General features: G+C 47.3%; 1 protein-coding gene across 2 annotated transcripts in view; it reads right to left on the bottom strand.

Moving 5' to 3' along the window:
- The window catches only part of PTPRT (protein tyrosine phosphatase receptor type T), a 785959-nt gene that overhangs the window by 700983 nt on the left and 72583 nt on the right, over positions 1–12393 (bottom strand). For both annotated transcript variants that reach the window (XM_068565244.1, XM_068565245.1), the window contains exon 2: positions 3601–3872. In XM_068565244.1, the coding sequence (XP_068421345.1) occupies positions 3601–3872 (272 nt within the window). The remainder of the gene's footprint in view (positions 1–3600; positions 3873–12393) is intronic.

Here is a 12393-nt window from a genome sequence, read left to right as displayed (position 1 = left end):
CACGGTTTAAGGGGCCTGGCATCCTATGCTCACCACTGAAGTCCTCAAGCAGAGAATTTGTAGAGCAAAAGTTTCAAGCGGCTGCAAACACCTTCTCAAAAGATAAGAGACAGAATAATGCTGGCTCACCAGAACTCCTCTTCAGAAGAGGACCACATATATTTTCATGGTGAGGGTGGGGGAGAGACCACTTGGGGTGAAATCAAGAGAGACGCTCTTTCCCACACCAGCCCAAGGAGGCCTGCCTAAGACAAGGAGGAGCGTTTGCTGCTTAGCGGGGAGGGGTGGTGGGTGAATGAAAGAGGAGATGGGGTGGAGTCTGAAGGAGGTAAAGTGACCCCCCCTCCCTGTGACGCCCCCTCCTGAATTGTGCAAGAAGTTACCAAACCCACAGAGCTCCAGATGCCAGAGGAACTCCTGAGAAAGGGACTGGGCTTCGAGTCCAGTTGAGTCCAAGTCAGGTGAGTCTTAAATTTCAGGGGTCTACACAGCTGAATGAAAGGTAATTTCACTGAGGCAGGTGATGGAGAATAGAGAGAACAAGCGGCTGCACAATTAAAGTTCTTTTATTTTTTTAAATATTGGGACAGAAAAGTTCGGACTCATTAAAAAACATGAAATAGAATTAACATCACCTGGAAAGGGGCAGCCATGTGCAGTGCGGCTTCAGCGGCACTGGATGAGCCCCTGCTCTCCTGAGAAGAGGCGGGCGAGGGGTGGACGGTGGCGGGGGGAGATTCTCATGCCAGGCCCCGCTGACGGCCTGGGGCCAGAGAGTCCACTACTAAGAAAGATGAAATGTCCCTGCTTATTACAGAGCTACAAGTCAATTTTAGGACTGTGAAATATGACTTTAATAAATGAATACATAAGCCATCAGGGTCTGAAGCCCAGCAGCGCTGAGAACCAAAATGGTATTTAGTCCACAGAATCATGCATGCAGAGCCAGAGCTTGGGGTCTGGTGAATTTTAAAATGCATTTTGCAAGTGTCTTTGAATCTCCTGATGGGCCCCTTTTTCTCTCCCCCGATATATGTGTGGGTGGTGCCCCTGCGTCTGTGGTGGGCTTGAGAGCAGGCTGGTGCGCGTGCACTTGTGTGGGCTCCCCTGTGTGTATGGCCGAGGGACTATCTGTCAGTGGCTGTGTGTGTGTCTGAAAGGCACACGTGTCTTTTCTAAACCGCTGCTCTCAGTGCATTAGTGGCTTTTTCACCTCAGAGCTAAGAGCAGAGAAAATGGAATGGAATGGAATGGAATGATGCCGCAGTGCCCAACAGGCTGGAAACCAGAACATTCTCCCCAATGAGGCTGCTCAGGACAGGGATGGCTCAGAGCTCAACCACAGTAGTATTTCTTTAAAGAAGGCTTCCCTCCTCCATCCTCTTTGTCTGTTCTTCTCTCTTCCTCCTCCCTTCCTTCCAATAACTGCTGAGGCCCACTGCAAGCCTGGTATGATGTTATATATATACTATCTCATTTAATCCACATAAGAACCCTTCATTGGACCCACTGACATCTCCATTTTACAAACGAGAAAACTGTGATTCAGAATGATGAGGGGATAGACCCAACATCGCACAGCTAGTGAGCGGAAGATTCTCAGAAGGGGCATGCTTTTTTCCCTAAAAGCAGGAAACTGAGCTTGGAGCAGAGGACCCTAGCCAGGATTACGGGGACCTCAACAGACCAATAATATCCCTTTCTCTGGAACACAGGACATGTTGCTACCCAGTACAGGAGTTACTGTCAGATAAATGAGTGGCAATATGCTTACCACAGAGCTGGGGCATAAGAGATGCCTAAGAAATGTCCTTTTTTCCCTCTATACCCCATCAAAGAGCATGGCCAACCATAGGTCTATCCCTCTCCTGGGTCACTTTTCCTGGTCTTTACACTTGCACCTGTGGCCCCATCCTGTATCCATTTGCATCAGACCCTAGGTAGGGGGTTTTCAGATTAGAACCCTAAGGCCTCCTTGATGGGTCCATGGACTCATGGAGACACTTGAAGTTTATACTCAGTGAAACGGGGGGAGTTTTGGAACCAGGCCACCAGGATTCTGGTCCCAGCTTTGCCAATGATTTGCTCTGTGCTCTTGGACTTCACTGTCCATCTCTGGACCTCAGCTTTATCACCTACATCAGGGTTCAAACTATGGCCTGGAAGCCAAATCTGGTCCATCACCTGTTTCTGTACAATAAAGTTTTCTTGGAAAACAGCCACGCCCATTCATTTACATATTGTCTATAACTGCTTGCACGGTACATCTGAAAGAACTATACCATGGGTTTTGAACTGAAGGATGCCTACGAATCTCCCAGCCACTCACCTTGCCACCCTTAGGTCCCTGTTCTGCTTCAGACTCCAGAGAAATCTCTCCAAAAGTAGATCTACATCACTTTCTTACTTAAAACCTTCCATCAGTGGGCACGGGGATTAACTTTCAATAGGCACAGGGGATCTTATGGGGTTGATGAAGATGTTCTAGAGCTGGTTTATGGTGATGGTTGTGCAAGTCAACAGATTTACTAAAAATCACTGGATTGCATACTTAAAATAAGTGGATTCTATGATATGTAAGTTGTACCTTAATAGCGTAGTTTAAAAAAAAAAAAACAAAAAAACTTTCAACAGCCCCAGGCCACAACATGGAGCTGTGTTCCTTTAGCTGAGCTCTGTGGGCTGGTGACATCCTGCAGAGCGTGTGTCATCAGTCCTCAACGGGATAAGAGGCTCCTCAACGAGATAAGAGGCATTTAGAGAGTGTCCCAGCAATGTGGCATTACTGTGACACTTTTATTGCAGTTTATAAAAGTACTGGTTCACAAGTTGAGGAGAAAAAAACTGATCCTCCACCACAGATGGTTTGAGTAGTGCTGCTCTAGCCTAGAGAATAAATTTACTCTCCTTAGCCTGGCATTCAAAGCCCCCCATGACCTACCCATCCCTGCAGGCTTAGCTCCCAGTAGATCTCCTTTTCGACCTATAAACAACCTAGTTTCCAAACTCTGCCAACATCTCTCATTCACTCCTCCAGCCCATGGCGTTCACCACCCCTGTCAACTCAAATGCCTTTCCCTTCCTTTTTCAATAATTAGTTATTCATCGTCAAGACTCAGCCTAAGCTGTCTGGTCCTCTTAGAAGCCATCCTAATTGTCTTGCCCCCAAACACCGTCTTCCTCAGGGGCAGTATCTGACCAGTTATCTCATCTTTCTGAACCTCAATTTTTTCATCTGTAAAACAGGCATGATAATAGTATCTCCCTCATCAGATTATTATAAGAAATTATTGTATAGAAGGCTTCAATAGCTAGCTTCCCCCAGCATCCTGTGGAATCCACATGCATCCCACTATATTCTAAGTGTTTATTTATTTATCAATCAGTTTCCTCCTCCAGACTGTGATCTCCAGGGTGGCAGGGGCTGTAGAGGATCTCTTCTGCATCCTCCAGGCCTGGTTAGGAGAAGTAACTTGGTAAACACGAGTTGAACAAGTGAGTAAATGAAGTCCTTTCTAGACCTAAACTCTAAACAGGGCAAGAGGTGTATAGATAGATTATTACTTAAAAAAAAAACCAAACTACGGTAAAACACCATACCTGGTAGAAATGTGGCCAGAAGGTGCTGATGGCAAGCTCTGCCTTCACCCAGCCCTCAGTGACGACGCCAGACACGTTCCAGACAGGGTTCCCCTGGGGCCCACCGTTCACCTTCACATAGACATTCAAGGCCCCCGGGCTGGACCTGTCGCGGCTGGAGAAGTAGTAATGGAAATCGATGCAGTGGGTGTCATTCTCCTTCAGGGTCGGCAGGAGAAGGTGCGCCTTCTGGCCAGAGGCCCTCCCAGAGCTGTTCACCATCATGAAGGATCCTGGAGACCCACAAAGGGGGCGGGAGGTAGAGACAAGGAGAGAGAAAGAAAATCCTTCTGAAAATCAGTCACACCTGTAAACACAGTGGCCAGAAATCCAGTCCCTCTAGGAGGGTATGGTTGATCCCCAGGAACCCACATTTCCTCTCTGGAGTATTTCCTCTCTCTTCTGTAATTGGGAATAAAAAATCCTACTCACCAAGGTGGTTCTAAGAATTAAGAGATGGTAACATACACGAAGTATTCTACAAAGTAAACAGTCTATAAACACGTACAGAAAAAAAAAAAAAACAGCAAATATTAAGAACAGTAGCTCCAACAGGAAGCGTGGAATAAAAACTCAGGAATTTAGTTAACTGCAACCTCCGTGGGTGAAATGAGGTGAAACATAACCTCATTCGAGCTTGGGTTGTCTCAATGGAAGCAGAAACTCTACAGCACCCAGGTGTTGTTCTAACATATTCCACCTGGAGCCTTGCATTAGCACAAGGAATATATCAGAGGAGGACATATAAAAAGTACAGTATATTCAAGTAAGTGAAGAAGACCTTGAAGAAATTTGAGAACCAACTGAAAGATGGAATGGAGGGTAAGTAATACTTGCTAAGCACTTAAGGGGTACCAGTGTGATGCTTACTGTCTTATTTATATATTGTTCAATTTAATCTTCAGAATGACCCTGGGAGAAGGAGAGTTTTCATTTTATTGAAAGACTGAGTGACTTGCCCTGGACCACTCAGATAGAGAGGGATGAGACCCAGATTTTCTTCAACCTCAAAGTTTATGCTATTTTTACTATCTGCAGAAAACACGACTATTATTTTCAAACACTGGAAAAGCCTATCTCCTAGAAAGGAAGTGAGCCTCTTTGGAGTTGCTTTGACCGATTAAATGGTTGTTTCTAGTTCTTCACCCCTCCCTGGCTCCATGCCCTTGACCTTTGGCCTTGCAGTCCCTCCCAACAGAGGCAGCAGAGAGCATGTCCCCATCCCATGACTTTGGGCTCCACTTGCTTTGGTCAACAGGAGACTAACAGAACGAGGCTTGAAACGTGCTTGCCTAGCTGGGCTTGCCCTCTTGCACTATTGCCACCTTCCATGAGAAGAATGTGCCCCGAGTAGCTGCTGCCGCCTTCAGCTTGGGATCAAGGACAGACACATGTGGAAGAGAACTAAGCTCAATGGATGGTAAAGAACCAAGCCAAGCCACCCACACAGCTGAAAGCACAGCCACACAGCCAACGAGCCCAACCTGGATCGGCAGATCCACCATGGAGGCTCAGACCCAGAAACGTGAGAATAAACACACACTGCTGTTTGCCACTGAGTGTCCTCTTGGTTTGTTAGGCACATTACTGTGGCAATAGCTCACTGATGAAGGTCACCAGAGAGAGCAGACTTATGAAAGAAACCACGGGGAGGCACATTTCAGTTCAAAGGACCTTTTAACAAGTCAAGTGGATGCAAAATGGGATGGACTGCCAGGGAGACAAAGTGAGTTCCTCATCACTGCAGGTGGCTAAACAGAGCCTGGACAAATTGAGGAGCCTTCTAAGGAAATTTCACAATCAACTGTGAGGGCTAAACTCTGTGACTTAGAGTCTTATGATTCTATGAAATAAACTGCATCATAAAACACAGTAGTGCTTCCCTGGTAGCGCAGTGGTTGGGAATCTGCCTGCCAATGCAGGCGACACGGGTTAGATCCCTGGCCCGGGAAGATCCCACACGCCGTGGAGCAACTAAGCCCGTGTGCCACAACTACTGAGCCCGCATGCCACAACCACTGAAGCCCGTGCGCCTAGAGCCCGTGCTCCACAACAAGAGAAGCCACTGCAATGAGAAGCCCGCGCACCGCAACGAAGAGTAGCCCCTGCTCACTGAAACTAGAGAAAGCCTGCGCGCAGCAACAAAGACCCAACACGGCCAAAAATAAAAACAAATAAATAAATAAACTTATTAAAAAAAAAAAAAAACAACACAGTAGATAAGCTCAAGTGATTCTGGAATGAATATTCCCACCTAGACAACCACTGCTGTTTTGAAATCTTATTTTAGCCACTCAAATCTTCAGTTGGAATGAAACCTTAAGACCACTTATCCTCAACCAAGATGAGCCACTTCAGTAGCTATAAGTAGCCTCATTCTTTCACCCTAATCCCCAAAAGACTAGTAGCTGCCAGATAATAAGTGCTGGGCAATCCGTATCTTGTCGGGGTTCTAGAGGGTACTGGTCACTCGTAGCCTGTCTCCTCTGGGTTCAGAACAAATTTAAAAATAGACACAGGAGCGAGAGAGTTCAAAATCTCCACTTTATTGTTCACAAAGCTGGTTTAGGGAAAGGAACTTGGACTTGAGGCCAAATTAGGCTTCCTGCATTTTCTTCCCTGAACCAGCATACAAAGCAGCTGGATGATCAAGGACTCCTTCCTTCCAACTCAACCCAGATCCCTAGGGCTCATCCCAAAAATGAGCCAACAAGAAGCAAGGTGATAAAGACAGAAACTTGAACCAATGGCTAACAGACTTTCAACATCCCACCAATCAGAAAACTCACCCACCCCCTGGGGTAGGAGCCGCTGAAAGTGGAGCGAAAGTGGTATCTTCCCCATGTTTCCAAGAGAGTCAAGTTTCCTAGTTTAGAGCCAGGCAGTAACACAGGGTACATGGAGAGCTGTCCCTTGTCAGATGTTGTCTCTAATCATCACAAACTCCCAACTGAGGCAGCAAGGAAGGAACCACTGCAGGGGGGAAACTGAGGCAGAGAGAGAGGTTGGCATCCATGCTCATGTCTGTTTGCTGACCTACATCCCACAGGGTTCCAGAAGGTTCCCCTGGGACAGAGGAGTGATGACCCACAAGACCCACAAACCTCTGGCCACAGAGGGAGGGTGGGGCACAGCTACAGGTAGGGAAGACAGCCTGAGAAACAAGTGGTGTCTGGCTCTCTCCACTCAGAATCCTGGGACGCCCCATGGACATTTAAGCCCCTATCCTCCTGCCAGTTCACACCAGGGGTCTTAGCGTCCACAGCAGCGAGAGTCGGGAAGGTTTCCCGTCCACCAGCTCAGGTTCCCCCTCTTTGCATTCTAGCTCCAGTGGCGACGCAGGCTCACTGAGGAGATGGAGCCGTGTAACATCCATCCACCCCAGTAAGTCTAGGGATTCTCTCCATCGGCTGCCTCCATGATTGTTAATAAAGGATGCTGCCATTTCCCTGAAGGCAGAGCTGGTGGAAGTGCGTGGCCCTCCACCAAGTCTTCATGTAGCAGAAACTGCTACATGGGGATTATACTCCCCAGCTTCCTTTCAGAGTTTGGTGAGGACGTGCAACTAGGTTCCAGCCAATGGGGCCTGAGTACAAAGTCTACCACTTCTAGGCTTGGTGCTTACAAGCAGACAACCTCCACCCTCCCCCAACTCCCACTGCTCCATCCTCTTTTATCTCATCCTTCAAAGGATGATTCTTGGACCAGGCGTCTCAGCATCACCTGGGAGCTGGTAAGAAATGAAGATTCTCAGGCCCCAGCCCAGGTCTACTGCATCTGAATTTGCATTTTATCAAGATCATGAGGTGACTTGTATGCACATTAAGGTTCCAGAATCACTGCTGCATTGTCTTTTTCCCATCCACCAGCTGAAAGTACAGGATTCCAAGAGCCTAAGCGACAGCAAAGCCACAATTAAAGGAGCCTAGTTCCCTGAATGACCATGACCACGAGGAAGGCCACCCACAATTAGGAACATTCATTTTGGACTTTAAGTAAGCAAGGAATAAACTATTATTGGGTCATTGAGCCGTTGAACATTTGACGTTTATTTCTGCAACTAGCATTATCGTTATTATTTTGGCATCCCTGTAGAGCCCCTACTTCCTACAAGTCCCTTTATTTAAGGAGATAACATGAGAAATGATAACAGTTACTAAGCAAGGCTGCAGGATGTTCCAAATAGGGACATCATTAAGAGCAGTGTCCTTGGGTAAAAAGAAGCAGAAATAAAGAAGAGAATGAAAATAATGGACTCCAAAAATAAATCCTTGAGAAGGAAAGAAACATCCTGGACCTTCATTAAGATACTTTGCGTCTCGCGGGGCCAGAGTTGGGTTGGGTTAGGGTAACAAATCATGTTCCTCATTACCACCACCCTGACCCCCTAATGGCGATTTGTGTGACTTGATATGCATCCTCTGGCCCGTAAACCAGACAGAAAGGTATGTGTTTGGGTGCAAGTCTCAGGGAGATAAATAAGAAAACTGAAAAAAAAAAAAAAAAATAGAATAAAGAAAACGATGACTGCTCATCCCACCCCACCCCACCTAGACTACCCGCAAAGGAGGAAAGGGTCAGGCCAGAGGGGAACAGCAGGAGAAGTCCTGCTCAGGAACGTTCTAGTGAGGCTGGGGGAATGAGCAGTGCTGCCTTGGAGTCCAAGTGACAGAGTGTGAGAGAGGAACGTCTGGGGATGTGGCGGGGTGGGGGAGGTCAGCAGCATCAGTATCTGGCCCGCCCCGCAAGAGGGGAGGGGCACCGTGACACTGGGAAGGACACCCACCGCAGCAGCCATGGTGAGGGTCTCCTACGCCATGCAGGCAGTGGGCTTCCATGAGGAGTCCAGAAAGGGGCAACATGGGCAACTGATCTTATTTATACTCATGCACTCACAACATGCCCAAGGATTCTTACGAGTGACTGGGGAGAGCCTTAGGAGGGCAGACAGAGGCCCGGCAGTCAAGCAGGTGGAGGCTTGGGGACACAAGATTTAGACCCTGGATTAGTGTCCAATTACTGCTATAACTAAATACCAAAAACTCAGTGGATTAATACAACACACACTTATTCTCTTATGGCTCTGGTGGTCAGAAGTCTAAAATCAAGGTGTTATAGGGCTGCTTTCCTTTTGGAGCCTTCAGGAGATAAACCGTTTCCTTGCTTTTAGTGTCTGCCTGCATTCCTTGGCTCATGGCCCCTTCCTCCATCTTCGAAGGGCATCACTCCAACCTCTGGTTCCACAGACACATCTTTTTCCAACTTTGATTCTTCTGCCTCCTTCTTATAAGGACCCTGGACATCGGGTCCACCCAGCCAACCCAGGATCATCTCCCCAGTGCAAGATCCTTCATTCAATCACATCTTTTGTCATGTAAGGTAACATATGCACCTTTCCACATATTTGTGTTAATACAACCACACACACACTCCCAAGCTACCGACCGAATCAGAAGCTAGCAGCTATACACTGTCTAAACTGCAGGTGCCCTAGGGAATCTGAGTGTTCCTATGTGAGGGTAGAAGGTTCCTTGTGGTATCAGAACCCATCATGAATGTCTTCGAAGGGGAGTATGGTATAAAAAGCACATGGTAGGGTCAAATCATTTGGCTCCCAATCTGGACAGAAAAAAGTAAGTTTTGGGGATAGGGCAGGCAAGACCCACCTTTAAGCAGTGGAAACTTAAACTCATCAGGGCAGCTGGCCAATGTAACCCTCGTGTCACCCGTGGCTCCTCAGGTACCACCCCCCGTGGGTGGCTGTTCTCAGGCCACCCTCCAAGCTCAGCAGACTGATGACCTGGAGTAGAAACATGCCACTCAATATCTGAACTCCCTTCCTATGTCTGGGGGAACCCCTCAAATTTTTAAGCAGAGCCACTTCCTCTACGGAAATGAAAAAGATGTCCTCTTTCCCAGCCTCCTCTGTAGCTAAGACTCAGGCAGAGGATCTGAGTTTCACCAAAAAGGCACACCCAACCCCAATTTCTGAACCAGACACTAGTGATGAGATGAACCAGAGCTCAGTGAAGCAGAGACTGTGTAGAGGGGGCAGCAGCCATGGAAGAAGGTGCTTCTGAGTTGCAGAGGCCGCAATCAGTGGACCATGCAGCAAATCCAGCCTCTCTGGAGTGCAGCACAGCCATGAGTACACACAGAGGCAGTGGTGACTGACTCAGCCAGGGTGGGTCAGGACATCTTCCAAGCTGACTAAGCTGAGCTAGAATTTGAAGAATGAATAGAAGTGAAACCTCACCCGTCATTGAGCATATTATGAGCCCTGACAATGGAATCTGACCAGCTTTAAACTGCAGCTCCAAGCAACACTCCCTATGTACTTCCAGAAGTCCCCAAGGCACCCCAATTAATGACACCAGTCCCCCTGTCCTCATGGCACTTCCAGGTGCAGACCCCTCACGTGCCTTTGTCATCACTTGTGATGTCTCCACGACTGGGTGGGTCCTTGTTACTGTCTCTCTGCCCTGGGACAGACTCAGGGGACACACAATAGAACTGCTTTGGCTCGAGAGTCCACAAGGTTCAAGAGGCAGCTCTTTCTGCAAACTCACATGGCTTTTTTCCCCTCCTCCATCAGGGTCTATGCTCACTCGGCACGTCTGCCCCCTACAGGTCAGCTCTTAATTCCACTTGGCGTCATCCCTTGTGATGGGAGTTCCTCCTCCATCCGTGGCCCTGCAGTCACTCCCTGCAACAGGTTCCCTCCAGTATTCTCATATCCTAACTGCACAGGGCTCAGTTTGTTTTCTCTCCTGACATCCCTTTCCCAGGAATATTGTCAGCCCCATCAGGTTAGTGTAGATCAGCGGATGTAAAGAGATACTGGTGGTACAGAGCTGAACTCCACATATTAAAATATGAGAGCCTCTCCTCTTTCCCAGTCGGGATACCTTCCATGGAAGTGGGCCCGGTGGTGATTTGGGAGGGCATTTCAAGTAGAGCAAACAGCATGTGCAAAGACACAGAGGCAGGAAACCATAGCATCCAGCAAGGCAAGCATAGTATCTCAGGGAAGGGTGGGATGCTGCCATCTATAGACCCCATGCGCATCTAGTCTATCTTACAGAGGTCTGGCCACATCCTCCAGAAAGGAAGCCAGATCTCTGAGTTGAGCACAGGCCTGCCATTTTAGAGACTGTTCGGGACTGAAAGCCCTCATATATCAGCAGCTCAGTGGGGCCCTCTTTGATCAACAGGTAGGCTTAATAAATATCATCCCAGGGCTGTCAGTTTCCTAGAGATCAAAAATGAGCCTGCCATTATGCCAAGATCAGTCAGAAACAAGAAAGAGAAAGACTGTAAGTGCACTTTCTTCCCTTCTTCTTCTTTGTTTTTTTCCCCCAAAACTCCACCGGCGTGATCAGAAACATAAAACAGCATTAGTTTCCTCCTAGTTATTATACATAGTACCAAAAACTGTGGAATTAAACCAGGAAGTACTCTCTGGCTGGCCATAAACTTTGCATTTTTTCCCCCTTCGTGCATAATAATGCCTTGATAAGAGCCCCATTATTGATGTGTCTGCAACATAGATCCCCTTTTTGGAGGCAAAACGCTTCTCCGTAGCAGATGGTGGCTATTGGGTTTACACATGAGCACCTCAGCATTGCATTTCCTCACGTCGGCAGTAAAAAGAAAACCCTAATTGAGTTTTTAATGGCTTTGCACATTGTTCATTAAGATTGCATGAGTGTGCTCACAACTGGCAGCTGAGGGCCCGGAGCTCTGAGAGCTCAGAGCTGTCCCTGCAGACAGGTGGCCCTGCCAGCCCCCAGCGCCAGCACCTACGTGAAGGGAGCGGATGGCGGCAGGGACCCAAATGCTGCCGGAAGCCAAGGCAGCTGTGGCGGCATGTAACAAGTCCTGGATATACAGTCAAGAAAACTGGGTTTCAGTCCCACTTCTGTCATTTCTTAGTTGCCTCACTTTGAGCAAGTCAATAAACCTTCCTGGGCCTCAATGTCCTCATCTATAAAATGGGATAATGAAAGCTACGCATCCAAGTTTTGTTATGGATCTGTTTTCAGTGTATGTTATATGTAATACTGGACTTGACTCAATAAATGTTAATTTCATAACAAATGGCCAGCAGCAGGTGATAATGGGTCCAATGCAATTTATAACATGTTTGATGTCAATAATGTTTACTGAGAACTTAGTACATGCCAGGCGTTGGTCTAAGCACCTTTCCACATCCCAGTGAGATGGTGCCATGCTATCCCTGTTTTAAAGCAAGGAACAGTGAGGAAGAGAGAGGTAAAGTCTTTTTGCCCAAAGCTACAGGGGTAGAAAGTCATAAACACACCAATTACGCTTGTTCAATAAGCAGAGACTTTAGGGTCTAGAAACGCCCTCTCCGATTTAGTAGCTAATAGCAACATGTGCCTATTTAAATTTAAATTAATTAAATTAAAAATTAATTTACTCAGACACACTAGCCATAGTCCAAGGACTCAGTAGACACCATATTGTACAGTGACGACAGAGAAAATTTCCATCATCCTAGACAGTTCTATTGAGTAATGCTGGTCTAGAAATTGTAGATTATTCATCAAAGCATAACAAACTATATAGCCAGGTGAGACATAAGAGCTTAACTGCTCCAACCAACCCACTTTAGAAATCCCAGTAAGGGGAAGGGACTTGTCCAAAGTCACACAACACAATGAAGACTCAGGGTCAGGTTTACTGACTCCTGTTTCAGTTTGCAGCATGGACAATCCTGCCCACCGTGCC

The sequence above is a fragment of the Eschrichtius robustus genome, chromosome 16 (genome assembly GCF_028021215.1).
Source record: "Eschrichtius robustus isolate mEscRob2 chromosome 16, mEscRob2.pri, whole genome shotgun sequence".
NCBI lineage: Eukaryota > Metazoa > Chordata > Mammalia > Artiodactyla > Eschrichtiidae > Eschrichtius > Eschrichtius robustus.
The sequence above is the reverse complement of the archived record's forward strand: the minus strand, read 5'-3'. Positions and strand labels throughout refer to the sequence as shown.